Here is a 23742-nt window from a genome sequence, read left to right as displayed (position 1 = left end):
AACCTGAAATGTGGTGTTTTATATTTACATGTGGTTTCATCTGGTGGTCTTTGTCAGTTATAGGAGTAAAACAAAATACACTTTAATCTTTATTATCCCTTTTATCATAACTCCAGGAGGAGGTTGTTCAGTAAAAGTACTTTCTCATGAAAGTAAGTCAAATATGTTTTGGGAGAATTTGTTTTTGTAATCAACGATTTTATATATATGTCATGTGGGACAACAAAAATAAATAAATATGAAATTCAAATTTAATATATCAGCTTATAAAAACAGTATAACTGCTTTTTAAATGCTAAATACTGGGTTGAAAATATAGTTTTACCAAATTATAGAATAAATTATGATCTCATCTAAAACAGGACAATAACAGGAAAACATGGTTGTTTCTCTTTCCTCAGCTTGTCTGTCTTTTACTTAATTAATCGTTGTTTATTTTGGTGTTTTTTTCCTCTGTAGAAGCTGAGCGAGTCTCAGCTCAGCCTCGTGGCTCTGGCCGTATTCAGACATGTCACCTGCCGCTACAAATCAGCTGACCGCAGCATACGTCCCTCCAAACAGGTGACTGACCACCGTGTCTCATGTCCACGTCACGTTAAAAAACATCTCGCTTGTCAACTGACAAGTTTTTTTATGAGTTTATGTCGATGATGTTTACATATAACAGTTGTTTATATATTTTAATGAGTGTATAGCAACATGTATGATCTACCTCACACTGACATATGATCGTAGGTGTAAAAAAATGTCCTGCTTGATGCTTGGAAAACCAAATGTCTAAAAACATTTGTTTTTAAATGTCACTCCACAGTAGATACCTGTACAGAAAGAAAAGTTGGAAGCTTAAACACTCTTATCCAAACTGTTTAACAGATTTAAGTCACGAAACCTTTTTATTTTATTTTATTCCATATTTTAAAAAATATTGAAGTAATTGCTGACATGAATATTTTACTGAATGTGAGTCCTGTTACCAGTTTGTATTCTTTCCAAATAAAAAAAAAAAATAAAAAAAAAAAAAGCTTCATCCATAAACATAAATAATAAAATTCTATTTGAATGAACAACTTTGGAGCGAGAAAAAAGAAATGAAACACTTAACACTCGTGTGTCTCTGTGTGAACCGACAGGAGCTGGCGAGGATGGAGGTGCTGCTCAAAAACATCAAATCGAAGGAGTTCAGGGAGTTCTGCGCGACGCTTCTGTCCAATCGGATCGGCGGACCGGGCTCGCATCTCCAGGTCGCCACGGGTCCGTCGCCTCGGAGACAAACCCTCCTGGAGCTGCTGGTCCACCTGGACTCGGTGCTGCTCAGCGGGAACTCCCTCCTGCTTCCTCTCCGTCAGGTCGCCTTCCAGCCCAAGAACGTCATAGTAAGCTGCTTCTCATCTCGGGTCCTTCACAGTTGTTTTCTCCAGCTGTGTTTTGCGGTTGTGGACCGATGATGTAATCGTTAACTCGACTTATTCTGTCCCCCGAGAACTCCTTCCTGCCGACGATGCCCGACGATCACAGGAGTGAAGCCCGACGTTGGCTGGGCAGTGAGCAACTCCAGATGTACAGTAAGTGTTTCACATCACAAAGCTTGTTTGTTTTATTATTATTATCAGCACTTCTTTAAATGTGTTTTTTCTTATTTTTCAGCCTGTGCCAAAGGACACGTGTGCTACGTGGGAGAGGTATGAGCTTGTTTCTTAACATCAGACACTGAGAATGAAAAGAGACATTCGTTAATACATCAAATCTTGTCCCGTAGTGTGGAAAACCGGTGGTTAAGTCAAAATGTCTCGACTGTGGTCTCCCGATCGGTGGAGTCAAACACATCCCAGTCCAGGGCTTCACCCGGCAGTCAGACCAGAGGTACCACCGTGTCCGGCTGTTTTCTGTTGGTATTTTTTTTTTCTTGGTGTTTTGGTTTTAACCCGCGTGCTTCCGTGTTTCGTAGCGATCAGACTCGGACGGGACACGTTCTGGGGGAGGCTGATCGGAGGTCCGAAGTCCCCGAGAGACAGATGACCTGCGCTCAGTCCGGCATCCTGCGGCTGCTCACGCACCTCGCCCTCCTTCAGGGCTCCGCAAAACACGACGGAGTGAGACCTCACCCACATCCCATGTAACATATCCCCGTCTTCACGAGGCTGCGTGATGTAATGATCCTGCTGTGTTCTTTTTTTAAGAGTGTCGGTGACATGATCCAACCCAGGCCGCGCGACGTCTCCGGCTTCCTGTGGAACCACCTGGAAAAGGACATGAAGGTTCTGGAAAAGACTCTGGATCAGAACCAGGACGACACGGCCGTCACGGTTCACCTGATCCTGACCAGATTCACTGAAGGTGACTTTATAACGACTGTAAACACGCTCTCTTGTAAAAAAAAAAAAAGAAAAAAGACGTGATATTAACTCTGCTGGACGTCGATGAAGGTTCCCGCGACGCCAGACCCGATCTGTCCTCCAAACAAAGACGGCAGCAGTGGGAGAAGCTCGTCTGTGGTTCTGCCATCGACCCGGTGCTTCAGGTGAGGAATGCGATCAGTGACTCCAGGAAAACACCCACAAAACTTAAAATTCAAGCTGTCTTTGCAATACTTGCGTGAGGTTTTGAAAGTCAAATTTTGTTTTAATTAGTTTTGAGAAAAAAATTGCAAAATCAAACATTTTTGTTCACAACAATCACGAAAAACTTTGTGAATCTCTGGAGGGACTAAACACAGTTTTTTTTAAAAGCTAATTGACTGTTGACGTTTTCATAAGTCTGCCACTCAGACTCTCTTCCGCCCGTCTTCAGGATTTAAAGAAGAAGATGTCGGAGGCTCAGGACAGAATCGGCGGCGACGACGGACTGGCAGGGAGCCCCCTGATGAAGCTCCTTTCCGGGGATCCCGGGAGCATGTTGTCCCTCCCCTCCAACTGCCCGACGCAGTGCTCTTCCTTCTGGACGCTGCCCGAGACCATGACGGTGGAGCGCTTCTCCCAGCTGGTGAAGGAGACGCGGGGACGCAGCTCTGTGGCGCTGCTCAGCTGCTTCATGGACAAGGTGACCTGACACATCATCTCATGTTCATGCTTGTTATTACAAAACATTTGTACAGGGTTTTTAAAAGCACATCATCCTGATTCATTATCCTGTGTGTGTGTGTGTGTGTGTGTGTGTGTGTGTGTGTGTGTGTGTTGCAGATACACTGCGTGCGTCAGCTGCGTCACCTCCCCGAGCTCGCAGCGCTGCAGTCCGACCTGCTCAGAGTGTTTCCTCTGACGTCGCACTCATCGCCTCAGACGGTGGAACAGAAGTTACAGCTGATACCAGCAGGTAGAGAGAAAGACCTGTCGAACACACACACACACACACACACACACACACACACACTGAGTGTCCTCTTCGTCCCCATCAGGCTACCAGAAGAAGATGCTGGTTGACAGAGTGAAGAGGTTCATCAGTGTGTGGAACAGCCTCCGAACCGAGGTGAACAACTGTAAGTATGTTTACTTTCACCAGAAACGATGTGCAGCTGTAATCAGTCCACAGATCACAGCTGCTTCTAATTATAGAAATGTGACTTCAAAGGTGAAAAGGAAAAGGTGTTGTTTGATTTAGTATTTTAACAGGATATTCAGTATTCAAGTTTAAATTTTTAACCACAGTGTTTGATATAAACAGTCTGAAGTCTTCAGTGAAACATTTTCTTTTCTTTTGGAATAATTTAAGAACCAATTCTGTTTTTTATCCTGTAAAAGAACAACAGTTCTTTCGTACTTCGTTTTTTTTTTTTATTATTATTTATTTTTTATTGTAATAGTTTCTGTGACACCAACATGTTTTACTTTTTTAATGTTCAGTCTGCCTGTTTGACGTCTTCGGTGTTTGTTCTCTTAATATTTAGTGAGAAAGAAAATAAATAATAGTGTGTCTTCACTTTCCTGCCTCTGTGTGTGTCTGTGTGTATCTGTGTGTGTCTGTGTGTGTTTGTGTGTGTTTGTCTATTTAGCATCAGACCTGGGAGTGGATGTGAGCCTGTGTGATAAGGAGGTGACGGCCGAGAGCTCGGGGGAGTTTCTGACGCCGTCCCGACACGGACCGGGATCGTGTCTCCGAACGCTGGTCGACTTCCTGTTGGAGACTCACAACAGCCTGGTGAGAGAAGCCAGGAAAGCGAGCAGCCAGGAGGACAGGTGAGTTCAACGTCGACCGCAATGGATGATGGGTAGTTTTTAGGGCAGTTTAAGGCCACAAGACCGCATCAGAATACAGCTGTCTTCTTCTTTATTCATTTTACGGCTGTTTGATTTTAGCCGAAATAAAATCAACATAGAACTTTTTCATACTGAACATCTTGTCAAATATAAAAATATTTCCTGAGTTTTTTTAATGTTTCTAACTCATCTAGACATCGTTAATCTTTTGCCAGCGAGGCATTGCAATTAAATTAAAAGTAACTGAAAGAAACTGACTAAGAAGGAAAAACAGCACACAGACTAAATATAGCAGGGAGAGAAGGACAACGAGGGACAGGTGAAACTAATCAAGGGGTGGGGAAAACAATCATACAAAGGACAGGACATTAAAGAAGACAGACACAAGCGGTGAGTCATTTCAAAATAAAACAGGAAGCACAAAACCCAGACTGACCTGAAGACTACAAAGCAGAAAAGAAAGTCGGAACCAGAACAGAACCTCAGACGGTCCCAGTGGAACTTGGTGTTGACCATCTTTAACTCTTAATGCTCATGGACACGGTCCCGTTCTTTCCTCAGCGAGTACAGCGTTCCTTTAGAGAGGATCTCAGAGACCCAGCTGACGCTGTGCCACCCGGAGAGAGAGCTGCTGCCCCTGGTGTTAGCTCACTGCCACTACACCCTGAAGAAAGGAGGAGAGACGGACCGCAGCTACGACCTGCCGGGTATCCAGACCCAGCTGGCCCGTCGCTTCCTGGCCGGAAAACCACTGATCCAAGCGGTAAAGATCTGCACCAATCACGCGGCTGCACGCATGACGTCACTGAAACCTTGTGCTTGACCGCCTCTGTTGTCCTCTGTGATCGCCACCAGGACACCGCGAGGTACCTGAACAGACACCTGCAGGACTTCTCCGTGGTTCTGAGCGAGGTCCGAGAGAAGATCCGTCAGGTAAAAACCGACTGCAGGATGTTCACAGCAGCTTCCTGTTCTTCTGTGAGGTCACGTTTCCTCCACGTCGCTCTCCTCCTGCTGACCGACTCTTGTTGCAGGAGCCGCTGAAGGGTTCTGTGAGCGGCGCCACCAGAACCGTGCTGCGGTCCTACACCGACGTCTGCGACGCCGTGCGCGTGGTGGAGATCGGACTCCGCTTCCTCGGGAAGACGGGCGGGCCTCCTCAGATTCAGCTGCTGTCCTTCCTGACCGACTCGCTGCAAATGGGCCGGCAGATTTCAACCACCGTAGCCAAGGTACCGACCTGCAGAACCTCAGCCGGGTCCATTACAACACGGCCGTGCAAACACTGGGATTATGATGATCTGATTCTGGAAGCAATCTTCTCTTACAACACTCTGTCATATCGGTTCTCTGGCGATGAAAGACCCAATTATCGATTTATTTGTGACACTAATGGGTTTTCTTTTTGAATATGTTTTGAAATAAATATGTTAATGATGCCTGTTTTGGTGCTCTGATAACAACAGAGTCAAAACATCGGCAGCTTTTCTGATGTTTCAGCCCTTTAAATCAGTTACATCGTTTTATTTTTCTTGGAAATGTACCATTATAGAAATGTAGTTTCTGTCAAATCAAAGATTCTACTAGCAGAAGAGTTATGTAATTCATCAGAGTATGTGAGTTGGATTATTATTGTTAAGTACTGCAGTGCAGATGTTTAAACTCGATGAGCTTTGTGTAAAAACAACTCATAAAAACAGATTTGTTTCGTAATTGTGCACAAATCATGACCACTTTTTTCCTTTTGCACGATTTGAAATCCTTGTTTTTACTCTGGTAACGTTTTTATGAATGAAACTTGCACAAAAAAAGAAGCTCTTTGTGATATATTGGGGGGACTTTATTATGCTAATAATCATATTTTAGGCACTAATCAGACTGAAATTTGAGATTTACAACAAGTTTGTGCAGCTAAGAGAGTTTGTTGAATCGTATCTTGGCAAAGAAAGAGAGCAAATTAAAATCTTCCTCCTGTATTTAATCTGCATTATCACACAAAAAAATAATGCAACACTGACACACGCAGGTTTCAGGAATCTGCCATATAAAGATGAAGGGAAACCTAATGACTGGCAGAAAAAATACAACAAACACTTGAAATGGGATGTAATTCAGTACCTGCAAAAACAAACACTTGTGATCTTTTAAAACTTGTGTTTGGTTTCAGGCTCTCGGAGAGAGCAGACTGCAGAACAGCATTTTCACCTGGCAGCTCCTGACTTGTTGGAAATCTGAGCTCATGCTGAACAGGAAGCAAGTAAGTATCAATACATGTCGATGTGGCAGAAAAACACAGTTATAACTTAAAGAGTCATCACTTTTGTTTTTTTCACACTGCGCCCTTTAAAGACTTAGAAAAATCCATGAAAGACATCCTCATAGATTTACTTCCGAGGCCGCGCTGGGTCAGGTGACCCCTGCTGGCTGCCACCGACCTCCAAACCCCAGCCACCACGGAGAGTTACATTCTCTGGGCCGTAATCCGTTGGAAGTGTGCCGTCCGACACGGCGGGCGCCCGCAGTTTGACCCCAATGAAAAAAAAACAGAACCTCTGGAATTCTTTTCTCACTGAAGCTCTGAAGCTCATGTTTGAAAAAAAAAAAAAAAAAAAAAAAAAACACCAAACGTTATATACAAACTGTGATTCGTTCCTGTTGCAGGACCCGTTTCAGGAACTGCCCTCAGAGTTCCAGCAGAAGCTGTCGGAGGACGAGAGGAAGGAGCTGAAGGCGTTCCTCGCCGCCACCGACGTCGACACTTTCTCTCTGGAGCTGCATGAGATCCTGCTGCTGAAGACGAGCGGCGCCGTGTCCGATCAGGGTTACCAGCCGCAGTGGGAGTAAGCGCCACACATTTGCATTGAACCCCTATGGGGTGAAAACTAAGTCACCATTTGTGAGTTCAGTTTTTGTAGGAGGCAACACACCAAATTGTAAAACAGTCCCAAACCATTTGCATTGTTGACATTTTTTTTTTTTTACCAAAGGCTGTTTTTAGGAAGGATTTTTTTTTTTCTGAGAAGTGTGCCTATTGTTAGTTCAAAGATTACCACCTTTAGTCTAAAGGAATCCATTGATTGAGAGTAAAGTGTGGAGGGTCTCTCCCCTGGGATCTGGAGCCTTTTGACTTCCAGGGCCGAAGCGTGACCCCTCCAAGGCCATCTGTCAGGGGGGGAAAGCAGCTTAAGTTGTAGCCCCCTCAGCCACAGGTCATCTCTATTAAGGCAGCAGCTGGGGCAGGGAGGTGAATAGGAATGCTGGGGGGGGGGAGGAAACAAAGGATGCAGCAGTAACAGTTGTTTTCCCTCCCTGTCTGCAGCATCAGGTCCACCTTAGAGAGCCATATGGAGCAGAAGAACCTTCCACCTCTGCCGGGGCTGGAGGATTTACCGGAGGAGATCACACTGGGACAAGGGGCCGACTTGTGGAGGGCGGCTGCAGAGTTTAAAAGGAGATAGAATATCTATGCACAACTGTTTTTAATTATTTCTGGAACATCTGGATTAAGATTTATCACCGGTAATGAATTAATCCCATATGATGTAAATCTTATAAAGCCTTACTTTTTATTTTTTTCTTAGATGTCTTAAATTGTCTATTATCATTCCTTATGCTGTCTACAATCTGTTAATGAGGTGTCTGGGAACAGTTAAATCAGGAATAAACTGGAATTTTGTTTTCCAACACTTGGAAAAATGTCAATTTTTTTTTGCCATCACGCCTCCCTCTGCAAAGCCAACCAAACCGTGCTTTGAGACACGCCCCTTTGGACGCCGTTACCGCTGACAGACAGCTCCGTCCAGCCTATCGGGTGCGCGAACAAAGAAAGGAAGATTTGTTTTCCGCCAATCAGAGAGGTCGAGGGGGCGGCGACTGTCTGGTGTTGTTGCCACAGAGATGATGTTACGCGTTATTTGGTTCCCGTATTTGTCGGAGAACCAGCGGAGTCCTTTCACTGGGAATCGGAGGATTAAAACAGCCGAACTGGACTTTATCTGCTATGGTGCCGTCCGGTTTTTGAAGTGAGTATTTGTACACTAACGTTCTCGTTTCAGCAGCAGCCAAGGTTTTTTTTTTTTTTTTTCTTCTCTCGGAGGGTTGATGGGAAAAAGATTAAAGACGCGAAACTGTTAGCCCGAAAAGGCTCATTCAAGACTTCATTTAAAAAATCCCTGTTTTTTAATTCCGCTCAAACTGAGCTGGCTTTAAACCGTTAGCTAAGTTTGTCTGCTCGACGGAGGCTCTGGATTCATGAACCGTCGTAGCGTACAGATGTTACGGCGCAAAAACATTCCCAATTTACAGCAGTTTGGACAAATCTGTCCCGAGTCTCCGTTTACCGTTATTACGATAACCGTGTTTACTTTACTCCTCACGAGCTAGGAAGTGTTCATCTGTTGGCTAACATTAGCCGACGGCGGATTTATTGTGCTCCAGATTTTACCACATAACAGTCTTGTGTGTTGTTTGTGTGTTGTTTGTGTGTTGTTTGTGTGTTTGTGTGTGTGTGATGGGACAGACAGACACCTGCCAAACATCAGGAGTTACAACGTGTTTTACGAGGAACTGTTTTCGGCTTCACAAGGTTTTTATTCAGGTTTTTTTTACAAAGTTAACAAACTCGATTTGTAGGTAATATTTTATAACAACCAGTGTTGGGAGAAATATTCAGGTTGCATTCAAAACTTTACTTGTGTAAAAGTATGTTTCAATGTTTAATAATAATGATGTATTTTTTTTATTCATACAGCACTTTTCAAAACAAAGTTACAAAATGCTTTACATCTTATTTCCAGGATTAAAACATTACAGGGCTGAGGAAGATAAAAACTCCAACAAAACATGTAGGGCAACAGGAACAATAAAACTGGTATTATGTAATAATTAATAATAAGATAGGTTTTGAGGATGCAAATGGTTTATTTAACTTTTAAAAGTACATTTTTCTCAGCACATAAAGGAACAGCTGATCCTTCAGTTTGTATTATTATTGGAGTAAAAACCTACCAAGATTTTTACCTGTGAGATTTAGTGGAGTCAAAGTAGAAAGCTGAATAAAATGGAAATACTCAAGTAAAATACAAATAGCTCCAATTTGTACTTGAGTAAATGTACTTAGTTACTTTTCAACAGTCAGCAGCCAGGTCTCTCTCACTGTCATGTCAGCCTTTGTCATCCAGCTGCTGTAGGAACAGTGAGTGGTTGGTTTTGTTGTTGGTTACCGTGGGAGACAAACAGTCCTGAGAAAGTGGCTGTTGTCTCCCCTGTTGTTGTGGGTTGTACCCATCATATCCTCAGGGAGACAGTGCAATACCCCCCCCCCCCTCCAGCTGTCTAAAAAAGAAATTGGGGTGTTTACAAAATTCATTTGTGCACAAATTTTCTGTTTTTAATGTGAAACAAATCCGGATTAAAATGCATTTGATAATCACCAACGTGTGAAAGAAAGCAGAAAACTTCTGTTTACACTTTTATTCAATACAGAAGTTAATAGTTAGATAAAAACGTCCTCGCTGCAGGTGTAGGACCGCCTGGTCGCTTTATGCATGTGGTCTGAACAACAAAAAATCCAACTAAAATGAAGGTTAATGTAGGATAGGATACCTAAACATGTAAATATAAAGCAAAATGTTACAATCTTGGGAATTTGTTTTCCTCCACTGGTCTCACGTGTGTTTTTACTTCATTCCAGGTTGTGAAAGGATGCATCCAACACGCAGCCCCTCGTCCGTCCCTACAGGCGTCTCCGGAGACGCCTTGGACCTCAGCCTGTCGGGCTCCCAGCTCTCCGTGTCCAGGAGGCCCAGCAGCGCGTCGCCAGGGAAGTACTTCTCCCGCTCGGTGTCGGTCTCCGTGGCACCCGACGGCCGCGGGAAACGCAACACGCTGGTGAGTGTGTCTGACTTCAGATCGAACCCAGATGCAGGAAACGAGTGAATCAGCATCTCGGTCCACGTTTAAAAAAACAAACAAAAAATAAAACGTGTTTTTCCAACAAACCTCCTGAACCCACAGAGTGACGCCAGCTTCGGTAGCTCCCGCTCCATCAAGAACCTGAGGAGGTCCAACAGCACCACGCAGGTCAACCAGCAAGCCAACATCAGCTTGAGGTACACACACACACACACAGACACACACACACACACACACACACACACACACACACACACACACAGACAGACACACACACACACACACACACACACACATCCACAGCAGTATTTGACTCTAACCTGTATCGGTCTGGTCTTATCTCTGAGCTGATACATGCGCTCCACGGAGCCTCGGGGGGGGAAAACTCACTCCTCGTTTTCTGGGTTAAACGATCAGGCGACCTTTAGAGTAACGCTCAGCAGATATGAAGGACGTGTTTTTGTAAGTGACAGAGAAGAATGCCTTGTGTGTCAGATAATGAGCATCAGATGGAGTCAAAGCAGAGCTCCTGTTACCGGGAAAACAGCCTCCTCCTCCTCCTCCCCCTCCCCCTCCTCCTCTCCTCTCCTCTCCTCTCCTCTCCTCTCCTCTCCTCTCCTCTCCTCTCCTCTCCCAGCAACAGCTGGCGGCCCAGAAGCCTTGGTGGCATGGACAATGGGATCTGTGGCTCCTGAGTGATAAAGAGCTGCTAGGAGCTGGGAGGCTGCTGGCATGGTGGGGGTGGTGAGGGGGAGGTGGGGGGGCAGTGCCTCTCTTTGTCCTGTGGTGGTGGGGGGGGGGGGGGCTGTGGTGTCAGGTTACCCCCCCTCCATCAGGAGCTTGTGAAAGGAGAAGTGTGTGTGTGTGTGTGTGTGTGTGTGTGTGTGTGTGTGTGTGTGTGTGTGTGCTCCAGTTCTATTGTCTGGCAGCTGCCCCCCCCCTCTGCCTCTGAGGATGCAGAGCTGAGGGGGCTTTAAATTTAAAGACATCCTAAAGACCCCCTGCGCCCCCCCCCCCCGCCCCCTCCGAGGCTCTGCAGTCTTCTAGGGATGTCATCGGGTCAACCCCCTCCCCCTCTCCGCCCCCCTCTGTGCATCACTCACTTGTAAAGTAAAAAGTAGAGGAATGTGCTGCCTGAATAGTGTTGTCAGATTGCTTTTCATTGGGCCAGCTGGCTACCCCCCCCTACTTCCCCCCAAAGACACACACACACACACACACACACACACACACACATGCACACATGCTGACACACACTTACACAGCCTGCAGCACAGATAGCAGGAGGAGGCGGGGCCAGACAGGAGGTCACCCAACATCTGCGCCTGGTGGATGGAGGGGCCGCCGATGCAGACGGCTATTTGCAGGCCGAGAGAGTGTATGCGTGTTTACATGGAATCCGTAACGGAGTTCCTCCCTGAAACAGACAGTCAGCTGCCACACGCTGAATTCCAGCACGGGGGGGGGGGTCGAAGAGGAGGCGCCGAGACTCCTTCCTGCAGCTGTCATTACAACATTTTATCACTAAAAGCCGCTACCCCGGGTCGTTGTCGCTGATTAACTGTGTGCTAAACACTTCGTGGAAACCAAACCCAGAAATGCTTCCACACACAGATTGGAGATGTTTTTCTTGGCTGCTGTTTTCTAACTCCCATCTTTCCACACAGAGAGTTTAAGTTTTATTTTCCCAGGTTTTGAGATAACTGGTGTCTGGTTGTGTGTGTTCAGTCAGGACCAGAGCGAGGACTACCTGGCCCTGTTCGACAGCAGCTCCGATGGACGCAAGAAACTGGCGAGCCTCAGCAAGACGTCGCCGGACAGAACCACCTGGAACATCCTGGTATTCACCTCCAGCCCGCTCTCTGACCGCCGTCAGAGTCGCTACAATACACCGATTTTAGGGATGAAACTGAACCGACCGAACGTTAACTGTGAGGTTGTCAGATGATGAGTCGGATGTTTTCTCCTCTGAAGGACGACCAGCCGAGAGCGTTCCCGCTGCACTCCAGCTCCCGCAGCACCGGCAGCGTGGACTCCCCCACCGGCCTGAAGAAGAGGGAGTCGGGCATCGCGCTGGCCGCCACCTTCACCGCCAACAACAGGTGGGCAGCACTTCACACACACACACACACACACACACACACACACACACACACACACACACACACACACACACACACACACACAAACAATAGTCCAGGTGTCTACTTCCACTGCTGCATTCTGCTCCTCATGTTTCATACCTGTTGATCTCGGCAGCTGATACCGTTTCCACCCACACACACAACTCAGGTCTTCTTCCACAAAAACAGTCCGGAGGAAAAATTTTAAAAAATAAATCTGTGTGTGATGTGGTAAGAATCTGTGTCAGAGTGTCGGTTACTACAGCACCTGGAGGAGGTGAGAGGTGTGTGTGTGTGTGTGTGTGTGTGTGTGTGTGTGTGTGTGTGTGTGTGTGTGTGTGTGTGTGTGTGTGTGTGTGTGTGAAACCCTGTCTGTCCACCGGAGGGCGTCACCGTCCTTCTCTGTGTGTTTCCCAGGAGCAACAAGGGCGCCGTGGGCAACTCGGTCACCACCATCCTGCACAACAACTACTCGGAGAAGCCGCTCACACCGAAGAGCTCCAACCAGAAGCCGTCCTTCAAGTACGTCCCGACCACGAAACAGTCGCTGTTGTTTACTGGATGCGCATAAACAAATATCCCCCATCGTGTTTCCCTCTCAGTAACATCCTGAAAGCCACAGCGAACGACGAGGTGTCCCTGGAGAACGGCTCCCTCACCAAGTCCCAGAAGAACTTCTCCACGTCCTCCAACAACATGTCTCCAGTGTCGGCGCGGCGCGGCAGCCCCGTCCTGCAGCGGAGGAGGGAGGTCACCGAGGAGGAGGCCGAGAGGTCCGGCCCGCCAGACGCCGCTTCTGCTCCTGTTCTGTTCTGTTGCTGTTAATGTGACTAACAGCTGTTCTCTTCCGTGTTTCTGAAGGTTTATTCAGCAGGTGAACCAGGCGGCGGTCACCATCCAGCGCTGGTACAGACGCCGCATCGACCGGCGGCCCGCCGACCAGGCGGCGCTCAGACACATGCTGGCCAGCAAAAGAAAGGTACCGGGCAGCTTCACTCGTCAGTCTTCATCCTCCTCACTGGGTTCGTCTTTCTGTCACACCGACCCCGTCTTTGTCTTCGCAGGAGCGGGAGGAGAGAACCGAGGAGGACGGTCGGCTGGAGCAGCAGCAGCAGAAGAAGGACGACGACAGGAAACGTATTCGCGAGGAGAAAGCTCGCCTGGCCCGCCTCGCTGCCATCCAGGTGACCGCTTCCCTTCACACCGCTGGTTTCCTTCCTGCAGCTTCATCACCGTAACTCCAGGAAGTTATGAGACATTTAAATAAGGACGGTGTGAACCGGTGCAGCTCAGATAAACCGACTCTTTGTCCTTTTTTTTATGTGTGATTCTCCAAGAGCGTTGGATCCTACACTTCCCAAGATGCAATTTCAAAAGCATATTTTTGTCAGACCCCTCGTTCTTTATGTGCCCACAAGCAGGACCAGCTCTTCTCACACTAAAACACAGATAACTCAAGGTTTTGGAGGCTTTTTTGTAGCCAAATGTACTTCGTTAGATTGATTGCTGCACTGTTAAGAATACTTCATGACCATAAAGACGTAAACACAGTTTCATCCACCATTTGGATGGTTTCCTTGGATCAGTTGACAACACTGTCCTCTGTCTCCCTCTGGTGGTGTGTCACAGGAGCTGCAGCAGAAGAGAGCGCAGCGGGCCGCGGAGGTGCAGCATGCAGCTGAGCTGGAGAACCAGAACCAGAGGCCGACTGACGCGGTCGGACGGAGGAAGCTGCCAAAGATCACTCTGACCAACAAGAGTCCGACTTCACCGAGCAACAACAGCTCGATGTCACCGACAGATGTCAAAACCAAGAACACAGGTCTGTGCTGCGTAAAATCCGATACAAATACAGTGACTCGTATTTATGGATTTATTTTTTACTTTATGAATAATAAAGATGACGGAAAGAGATTTCCAGACATAAAAAAAAAAACACCTGGCAAGTTTTTCTGATGCTTATAAAGTTGAAAAAAAATCATCATCATCATCATGTCTAAAAAAGATTTAGCTACCACAAAGCCATATTTAAAACCAAAATAATCTTTACATCCTCCTCTGGTCTCCTAAAGACTGTTGTATAAGACACAGATGATGTAACAGGGTTGTAATCACTGTATTGATCAGTTCTTTGTTTCCAAAGACTCCAACCTGAATATCGTGGCTGACTTTGGCGAGCTGAGCTTCAGAGCCGTTTCTCCGGGTCCGTCCAGCCACAGAGGCTCTCAGTGCTCCCAGGTAAGAAACTCGTTACCTGTCACTCAATCTGTGTCTCCTCCTTCTTGTGATGTTTTTAAAAACCCTCTTTTCTTTGCTTTTCCTGCTGCAGGAGGCGGAGGACAGAGCAGCGGAGGACATGTCCGTGGAGCAGCAGCATCAGGAGAGCGACAGGAAGCCGGTCCGGAAGGAGAAGGCTCGGCTGGCCCGCCTCGCCGCCGCCCAGCTGAACACGTCGGATGTAAGGATGGTGGACTAAAGCTGAACGTAGGGCTAGACGCACTGACTGGATCATGATGACTCAAAGGTCTCTGCTGTCCTCTGTCTCCCTCTGGTGGTGTGTCACAGGAGCTGCAGCAGAGACGAGCGCAGCGGGCCGCAGAGGTGCAGCATGCAGCCGAGCTGGAGAACCTGAGGCAGGCCGGTGTCGTAGGACGCAAGAAACCGCTCAAGATCCCGCCGACCAACAACAGTCCGACTTCACCGAGCAACAACAGCCCGATGTCACCGACAGACGTCAAAACCAAGAACACAGGTCTGTGCTGCGGGTCCGTCTGAAACCATGCAGCAGCACCGTCTTCACGTCAGGCTGAGGATGCTTAAAACGTCTCGTTTTGTGTTTCCACAGACTCCCATCTGAATGTCGCGGCTGACTTTAGCGAGTTGAGCTTCAGAGCCGTTTCTCCGGCTCTGTCCAACCGCAGAGGTTCCCAGTGCTCCCAGGTGAACAACTCAGCCTCCGCTTCCAGCGTGAACCGTTTGTCTTGAGTCTGATCACATTTTAATCATTTCATGTCCGCGTGTGCCGCAGGAGATCCTGCAGAGGTCGGTGAGCGTGGAGGACCAGCGGCAGGGAGCGTCGTCCAGCAGGGCTCCGTCCAAAACCACCCTGAACGAGCTGCTGGACACCCTGAAGCTGCTGGAGGAGGAGCCGGAGAGGCTGTCGGAGCCGAAGAGCTACCGCAAGGAGAAATACGCCTGGATAGACGAGGTCAGGGTTCATCTCCACACGAACGGATAACAGAGTGAAAGTCCTGATGTAACAGCAGTAATCTGCATCTTCTCCAAAAGGACGGGGACTCCAACTCTCTGACCACCGACAACCTGGAGCGTCACGGCCAGCTGAGCCACCACCACCCGGCGCTGCCAGACGGGGGCGCTCTGCTGTCCGAGGCCAAGCTGCAGAGCATCATGAGCTTCCTGGACGAGATGGAGAAGTCGGAACAAGAGAGACCTCGCTCGGTGACGTCGGGCTCCCACAGAGAGGTCAGCGGGGTTTTATTTAGCGACCGGAGCACCGACCAATCAGCTGTCTCTATGAATCTATGACGTCACTGACGTGCGAGTAAATAATGTGGTTGTGTGAGGATCAATGAGCTGGACCCGTCGATATGTAAATGTCACTGTGGAGACGTGTTTCGTGAGTGAGATTATGTTCATCCTGAGGTTGTGTTGGCGGGTTGTTGAACACTTCCTGTTTGCTGTCAGGCCGTGCTGTCGGAGGAGGAGCTGGCCGGCGTGGAGCAGGCGTCCGCCACCGCCGCCGAGCTCAGCGGCTCCATGATGAGAATCAAAATGGAGCTGGAGGAGAAAAAACGCACCGTCAACATGCTGCAGACGGCCCTGGTAAGACACACGCACACACACGCACACACACACACACACGCACACACGCACACATGCACACACACACACACACACACACGCACACACACGCACACACGCACACATGCACACACACACACACACACACCACACACACACGCACACACACACACACACACACACACCACACACACATGCACATGCGTGTGCGCGTCACTGATTTTAAACCTGCTGCCGGCGATGACACTCAGCTCGCGGCGTGTTCCCCTGCAGGCCCAGCAGAGGGAGCTGTCGGTCAGACACGTGAAGGAGACAGAGAAGGAGCTGAGTAGGAACTTCCAGCTCCAGAAGGAACAGTACGAAGGGACCATCCAGAGACACCTGACCTTCATCGACCAGGTACGGCAGGCTCCTCCCACCCCGGGCTGAGTTTGTTTCCCTGTCGGTCTGACAGCCGTCCGGTGTGTCTCTCTCTCTCTCTGCAGCTCATCAACGATAAGAAGGCGCTGAGCGAGCGCTGCGAGGGCGTCCTGGGGGAGCTGAGGCAGGTGGACCAGAAGTACACCAAGAAGATCGCACAGATGCAGGAGCAGCACGAGATGGTGAGGCCGACGGCGTCCATGTCTCTGTGTGTGTGTGTGTGTGTGTGTGTGTGTGTGTGTGTGTGTGTGTGTGTGTGTGTGTGTGTGACGTTTCACTGTCAGTAACGTCTCTGTAACGTCTCGGCTTCCTGCTCTGCATCTCCGTGTGACCGCGTCCTGCTGCTTTTGTCTAACTGTCTTCTCTCTCTCTCTCCTCACCGTCTCCTCCCGTCCTCGTCCCGTGTCCGTTTCTTTTCCCGCCTTTAGGTGTGGCAAATTCTGGGTCCCTTGTGCGAGGTAACTCCCCCCCCCCCCCCCCCCCCCCCCCTCTCTCTCTAACCCACCCGGTCACCTCTGGCACCCATCATCTCACTTTCCGTTTTCATTTGTCTGTCCCACACCACGTCTCTGGGACAGTCTGTCTGCATGTGAGTCTCCTTCCGTCTTTTTTATTCATTCACAGATTTATTTTTTAAAAGCTTGCAGCTCTTTTCATTTTTAAGTTAACTTGTCTTTCTTCCTTTTCACTTGCACACTGTCATCGTCGTTGTCGTCTCAGAGACATTAAAAGTAGCTCCTCTGTTTGTTAAGACAAAGACTTCACTGTGAACCCCCCACCTCCACCTCCACCTCCACAGGAGATCAAGAAGTTAAAAGACTTGATGAGTGCCACGGAGAAGATCCGCCGGGAGAAATGGATCGATGAGAAAACCAAGAAGATCAAAGAGATCACGGTCAAAGGTAGAACAGACAGAGTTTAACATGTCTTTATTAGAGCGTCATAAAAAATACATACGGGACGGAGAAGTTAGAGCACATTCTGCAAAATATTTTAATAATCAGAGCTCTCAGATGTGTGCGTTGCTTTTCCTGTACGTTTGATTTAAACTTGAGGCTGAAAGGTGCCAGTGAGAGTTTTTTAAAGCTAAAACGGCCCAGAGCTCAGATGAGATGTTTCTTTTTTTCTCTTTTTTTTATAAATCTGCCTTTCAGGTCTGGAGCCGGAGATCCAGAAGCTCATCTCCAAGCACAAGCAGGAGCTGAAGAAGCTGCGGACGCTCCACGAGGCGGAGCTGCTGCAGGCCGACGACCGAGCCGCCCAGCGCTACGTCCGCCAGGTGGAGGAGCTCCGGCAGCAGCTGGAGAGGGGGAAGGAGGAGCAGTGCCAGAGGGAGAGGGACCTGGCCAAGCAGAGGTAGGCGTGTCCCGGCGTCATCACGTGACCTCTGTGACACCTGCACTTTTTTTCATGAGTTACTGAGTCACGCAGACGTGAGCAGTCGTTTGCTAATTAGACTCCTGTTGGTGTGTGTCTGGTTGTTTATGTTGTTTGTGTTGTTTGTGTGTGTGTCAGGTTTGAGAAGCAGCTCCAGGAGGAGGAGCTGTCCCTGCAGCAGCAGAGGAGGCGTCTCTACAAGGAGGTGGCGGACGAGAAAGATCGGCTGGCTCAGCTGGCTGCGAGGTGAGGTCAAAGGTCATGTGGAGGGCAAATCTATCTGACAGTCCCTCAGAAATGCAGAACAGTCCTGAGGGTCTTTATATATTTTATATTTATATTATATATATAGTTTTATATTCTGATCATCTGATTTGATGATTTTTGAGTGCTTGAGCTCAGAAATCTAAAACCCACGCAGCCCCTACAGGTTCTTCTGTCTTCAGGAAATGCTTTTGCAACGATTAATCTGTTAAACGAGGGATTTTTGGAGGACAGAATAACAAAATAAGCTCTATTAACTGCCATTAAAAGGAACAAAAACAGCTTGAGGCTGCATGAACTTGAGGAAATGCAGCTCTGCGTGTGATCGTTGCGTGTTTGCATGAATAAAGTTTGCAGGTCTTTGCAGGATCCTTTTTACAAATACAACTCTAATGTGTTCCAAAAAAAAATGAACATCATTTTTTCCAGCCGATGTGAATACAGATGATTGTGTTGGTGTCGCAGGCAGCGCGGCGAGCTGGAGGACCTGCGGCGGCAGCTGGAGGAGAACAGCTCTCTGGCTGGACGAGCACTCAGAGAGGAGCTGGACAGGACGCGGGAGGAGCAGGAGAGGAGGCACCAGGTGACCACAGAGAAACTAACACCACTCACAGGACCCTGAGAGCATCCAATCAGGAGGTCTGAGGCTCACGCTGTCTGCTGCCTTGTGTCAACAGGTGGAGATGAAGGCTTTACAGGAGCGTCTGGACGTCGAGAAGCAGATGTGGGAAGAAAACTACAAGAAGAAAGAGGTTTGTTGACTCTCCGGCACCTGTACCTGCTCTGTGGGCTCCGCCGGTCCTTCCTTTGTTCCCAGTGAAAGTGTGAGAAACCGCTGAGTCCTCTGTCAATAGGCAATATTGTACCTGGAGAAGTGCCTGAGTCGCCCTTTCACTGCAGTTTGCTGAGGATTATGGGAGTTAGACTGTTCTTAGTGCAGCAAGAGGTGAAACTGAACCGTTCAAGGAAATCGAACAGGAACAGAGTGTTTCTGCTGAAAATGATCTTTATCTCCAGGAAGGAGGAAGCAGGCAGCTCTCCAGCTCTCCGGGATTAACCTGCACTCTTTTCTACTTAAATGTAACTTTGATCCGACCTTCAGGGCGTCACAGTCAGTGATTCAGGACTTTTAGGAAAGCAGGACCTCCGTGTGTCACTGAAACCTTCAGTCAATAGTCAGTAAATAAAGAATTAAGCAGAGCGGACATAAAGACAGATGTAAGATATATATCTGGGTGTGTATGTAACTGTTTAATGTGTGTGAACTGGGCATGTGGTGTGTGTGTGTCCACAGGAAGCGTGGATGCTGGGCCGCGAGCGCGAGCTGAAAGAAGAACTACGGCGGGAACGCGACAAAGAGATCGAGCTCGCAATCTGGACGCTGGAGGAGGAGACCAGCAAGGACAAAGAGGAGTGTGAGCGGGCAGCCGACAACAGGTGTGTGTGTGTGTGTGTGTGTGTGTGTGTGTGTGTGTGTGTGTGTGTGTGTGTGTGTGTGTGTGTGTGTGTGTGAGTAATGAAGAGAGTGTGACGTCCTCTTTAGCAGCTGTAAATTATTAGATTTACAGCTCGATATTCACAAGAAATTCACAGTTGACCTTTTTTGTTATCTAATTTCAGAACAGGAAAACATTCAGGAATTTATTTGCCCGTAATTCTGACCTTGAAAAGCTGATAAAGTCAATAAGAAAAGTTTCTTGACTTGTTTTTCTCCCAACTGGGAAATAAAGAAAGAAAAAGGTTTGGTGTGAGGTTATGAGATTAAAGAGGATTCAGAACAATCAGAACAGACCGAGATTCACTGTGAATATCTCGGTATGTCGATGCTCCACAGAGACTTCACTACTGCTGCAACTACTTTCAGGTGGTCGGGACAGTTTTTATATTCTTTGTGAAAGAAAACTAAACCAGACGGCACACATATTTATAACCTGCGATGGCCGTCACGTCGCCGGCAGGGTGAAGCGTGTGAGGGAGAAGTACGAGGCGGAGCTGAGGGAGCTGGAGCGCTCGGAGAGGACGGCCGTGGAGAAGCAGCAGGAGCAGAGGAAGCAGCAGATGGAGACGGAGGGAGAGATGATCCGACTGCAGGGGGCGCTGCGGCACAAAGAGCAGGAGGTGGAGGACGTCACGCAGGTAACCACGGAAACACGCCCGGCTCCGTTCACCCAAATACGTTGATCTCTTTTTATCAACGTATTTTATATAAAGGCCTTCGTTTCCGTCTCCTCCTCTCAGACGAGGGACAAGCTGGCCGACGAGCGCCGCAGCCTGGCCGAGGTGATCCGGCAGGAGTTCGCCGAGCGGCTGGTGGCGACGGAGGAGGAGAACCGGCGGATGAAAGTGGAGGTGTCGGAGGTGCGAGCGAGGCTGCGGCTGGAGGTGGAGCGGGTGACCCGGGAGAAGGAGGAGGAGCTGGCCGAGGTCCACCAACGGTGAGACGGACGGGAGACCACCCGGACGCTCGGATCAAATCTTTCGCGTTATTGTTTTAGCTGCGAAAGAGGATTCGGCCGGTTTATCTTCAGACTAAAGCTTCAGCTGAAAGCAGGTTTGCCTGAGATTCAGTCTAATGAACTGAAACTCGCGAAGCTGTCTGAGGATTTAGGTCAGCGGCGGCCTCCAAAACATTTAATAAGCGGTGTGTGTGTCCAGCTGGCTCCGTCAGGATCCGCTCTGTCGAAGGTGTAAAAAGGAACGTTGGCACACGGCTTCTGACCGCAGCGCCGACTTTAATAAAAGGCAGGAAACTCAAGCGGCCCAGTTTGTAAAAGAGCAGAAATCCGAGTCGGAGGGAGTCCGAAGACGACCTGATTAATGTCAACGTGAGGTTCAGTCCGGCTCCCGAACGCCGACGTTTCCCGGACGCCTGAACGCCTCGCCCTCCTGTGATTGATGAACATGTCGTCGAGGAAGGTTTCCAGATGTTGAACCCGGTGCCGCAACATCAGTGACACCTCAACACGGATTCAGGCTCACGGCTGGCGGTCCAGTTCGTCCTAGTGGTGACTGAAGTTCCTCCAAACTGGGAAGCAGGAGCTGACGGGAACAGTTCAAACTGTTGCCGTACTTTTGTCCGTATATTATGTTTATGTGGTAACTCGTGTACGAAGGAGTAAAAATTTATTTTTCATGAGAAAACAGTTCAGTTAAAGTGAAGTATCAGGATGTGTTTGTCGATCCCGTCTTGTATTCAACAGTTTATTGGAGAACAGTTTCCAGAGCCGTGTCTCTGAAACAGGAAGTGCTCCCTTCATTAACGTCCCCTCCTCTCTGTGATTTGCCAGAGTGAAGTCGGCCATCTTGAAGAAGGAGGAGACTGTCAGTAATCTGCGGAAGCAGCACGAGGTGAGGCGACCTGGTGAAGGTCAGGCAGAGTGTTTTTCTGATCGGAGCGTGATTAATAAGAGGACGGATGATTGACACCTGAGTAAACAACTGTCCTCTCCTCTGATAGGCTGCCCTGAAGAGGGCGGATCACCTGGAGGCCTTGTGGGAGCAACAGAGGAAGCAGCTGCTGGAGAAGTGACTAACAGGAAGGGGCCAGGTTTCATTTGTGCACCCCCCCCCCCCCCCCCACCACCACCACCACCACCACCACCACAACCCTCCCTAATTCTTCCCAGTGTGGATGTTGTTCCTGCAGCAAGACTGAACCTGTGGAGCCTCCGAGGGTTCAACAAGGGACTGAACCTTTTCTGGAAAAAGACAAAAACGGGGTGAAATGCACGCAGCCTCACTGTACCCTCCCCCCTCCCCCAACCCTCCACTCCCCCAAACATGAAGGAGCGTTTTGTGCCAGAGCTTCCTTCTTGAAATGCCACAGACCAGGTGTCACTAGATGAACCGGACCTCTCATTCTTCTTCTTCTTCTGTCTCCGGACCCCCTCGTCCGTCTCCCCCCCCCCCCGCTGCCATCGGTCAGAGGAATGTTCCCCACCGAGCTGCCACACAGAGCACTTCCAGATGTTTCTGGAAAAACCAGCCCGGGCCTGCGCCGGTGTCAACTGGGACGCTGGGTGGGTGGTGGTGGTGCTGGTGGTGGGGTGTAGCTGGTGCGCGTGCGTGCGTGCGTGCGTGCGTGCGTGCGTGTGTGTGTGTGTGTGTGTGTGTGTGGGGGGTTCTTTTTGTGGAGGAGCGCTTGGATCAGTCGTCATCATCGGAGCAGGAGCTGAAACGAGAAGGAGCTCCTTTCATGTGTTGAGTCATGTGTTTTGTCCCAGTGCCCCCCCCCCTCCCACCTCCACCTCCCCCTCAAGGCTGAGCGCTAATTACAGGATCTATATCCCCCCCCCGCCACCTCCACCCCCTCCTCCCTGCAGCCCCTCAGCAGCTCTGAAAGGCTGTGGATCTAACAAAGAGGTTAGAAGTACCAACACTGTAGAGCTTGTAGCACGAACGTTAGGGAGAGAGATGAGGAGGAGAGGATGAGGAGAAAAAAACGAGAGAAGAAAAAAAAACGGGACGTTTGCGGTCGGATGATTGCAGAGCGGCTCCAAAGGTTTCTGAATGTAGGAAAGAGAGAAGAAGAAGGAGGAGGAAGGAATGTGCATAGAAATGTTTTTGGATTAGAAAGCAGAGCTGGGACAGAGTGGGGTGGTGGAGGTGGTGGAGGGGGGGGGGGGGCACCAGGCATGTGACCAGAGGTGGGTCCCACCGGGTCAGAGGTCGCACCGTAACAAAATACATCCAACTCTGATGCAACGTTCCGCTAATGAGTGAAGATTTATGGACGCAGACACAGGAAGTCTTTGTAGATAAGACAGTAGGGGAGGGGGGGTCCACAACCTATTTATTCCCTCTCCTTCCTTTATTTATTGTAGCTTTGACCTTTGGAGCGTCTCTGGAGGTCGATCATGTGAAGTAACTTCTCTCAGACTCTGTTTGTATTCCTCCTGTTAGAGCGGTTAAACGCTGCCATTGTTGTTTAGATGCTCTGAACAGAGTACGTCAGGTTTTTTCTGACACGGCGGGACGCGTCAGGTGAAAGGCGACCCGGCGGCAGGGCGAGGGGTTCAAGCAGCGATACCCGAGACTGAAACCGGCCCTTCGATGTTCCTCGCAAGAACCAAAATAAAGACAAAAACCGGCAGACCGGAGTCGCTCGACTTCGGATGAGTGTCACCGGGACTCTGCTGGAAGCAGCCGCTCGCTGTTGGCACAGCAGACGGGAACGCTGGCCTCGGACCCGCCGGGCCGGCAGCGTGAGTTGGCATTCCTCACACATGCCCGTCCTACAAGTGCCAATGAGCTGTTCCTTTGTGTGTGTGTGTGTGTGTGTGTGTGTGTGTGTGTGTGTGTCTGTCTGTCTATGTCTGTGTGTGTGTGTGTGTGTGTGTGTGTGTGTGTGTGTGTGTCTGTGTGTGTGCGCCACCATTTGTGCCATTGTGGCCTGAAATGACCCTCGTGGTGTCAGACACACACACACACACAAACACACACACACATTCACAGATCCTTCCAGCTGTTCTGTTTCACTTCTGTAAACGGGCCCCTGAACGCACCGTGTGTGTCGGTCTGGTTCTGGTTCTGGTTGTCGGTGAAACTGAAAGATGGTGACCGACATGTTGCAGAATAAAAAAAGACTGTTTAGAAGACGCTCCGTGTTCCTCGTCTCTGTCGGGAAAAACTCA

General features: G+C 48.9%; 2 protein-coding genes across 3 annotated transcripts in view; both read left to right on the top strand.

Moving 5' to 3' along the window:
• The window catches only part of rnf213b (ring finger protein 213b), a 29951-nt gene extending 22075 nt beyond the window's left edge, over positions 1–7876 (top strand). Inside the window, exons 48-65 of the mRNA XM_069159931.1 lie at positions 460–561; positions 1131–1373; positions 1481–1562; positions 1645–1679; positions 1757–1860; positions 1946–2090; positions 2178–2334; positions 2424–2518; positions 2788–3036; positions 3177–3309; positions 3392–3472; positions 3986–4169; positions 4752–4953; positions 5046–5123; positions 5225–5422; positions 6358–6447; positions 6852–7030; positions 7510–7876. Of these exons, the coding sequence (XP_069016032.1) occupies positions 460–561; positions 1131–1373; positions 1481–1562; positions 1645–1679; positions 1757–1860; positions 1946–2090; positions 2178–2334; positions 2424–2518; positions 2788–3036; positions 3177–3309; positions 3392–3472; positions 3986–4169; positions 4752–4953; positions 5046–5123; positions 5225–5422; positions 6358–6447; positions 6852–7030; positions 7510–7648 (2496 nt within the window). The 3' untranslated portion in view covers positions 7649–7876. The remainder of the gene's footprint in view (positions 1–459; positions 562–1130; positions 1374–1480; positions 1563–1644; positions 1680–1756; positions 1861–1945; positions 2091–2177; positions 2335–2423; positions 2519–2787; positions 3037–3176; positions 3310–3391; positions 3473–3985; positions 4170–4751; positions 4954–5045; positions 5124–5224; positions 5423–6357; positions 6448–6851; positions 7031–7509) is intronic.
• A 189-nt stretch (positions 7877–8065) lies between these two features.
• Positions 8066–23704, top strand: cep131 (centrosomal protein 131). Of its 2 annotated transcripts, XM_069159936.1 has the most exons (30): positions 8066–8212; positions 9883–10079; positions 10206–10300; positions 11832–11943; positions 12078–12205; positions 12644–12748; positions 12829–12999; positions 13088–13205; positions 13291–13410; positions 13856–14048; positions 14370–14464; positions 14556–14684; positions 14792–14978; positions 15072–15166; positions 15255–15434; positions 15515–15709; positions 15932–16069; positions 16322–16447; positions 16534–16650; positions 16897–16926; positions 17268–17370; positions 17623–17824; positions 17984–18091; positions 18575–18692; positions 18787–18861; positions 19404–19546; positions 20068–20245; positions 20348–20544; positions 21397–21457; positions 21567–23704. In XM_069159936.1, exons 2-30 carry the CDS (start codon positions 9894–9896, stop codon positions 21636–21638), a joined length of 3777 nt encoding a protein of 1258 aa, XP_069016037.1. In that variant the 5' UTR covers positions 8066–8212; positions 9883–9893; the 3' UTR covers positions 21639–23704. The 2 variants fall into 2 exon arrangements, with proteins under 2 accessions (XP_069016037.1, XP_069016038.1); XM_069159937.1 differs by lacking the exon at positions 16897–16926.
• Positions 23705–23742: the final 38 nt, after the last annotated feature.

The sequence above is a fragment of the Embiotoca jacksoni genome, unplaced genomic scaffold (genome assembly GCF_022577435.1).
Source record: "Embiotoca jacksoni isolate LCO1_2020_lvr unplaced genomic scaffold, fEmbJac1.0.p SCAF_26, whole genome shotgun sequence".
In the NCBI taxonomy this organism is placed as follows: domain Eukaryota; kingdom Metazoa; phylum Chordata; class Actinopteri; family Embiotocidae; genus Embiotoca; species Embiotoca jacksoni.
This window is presented reverse-complemented; position numbering and strand designations above follow the sequence as displayed.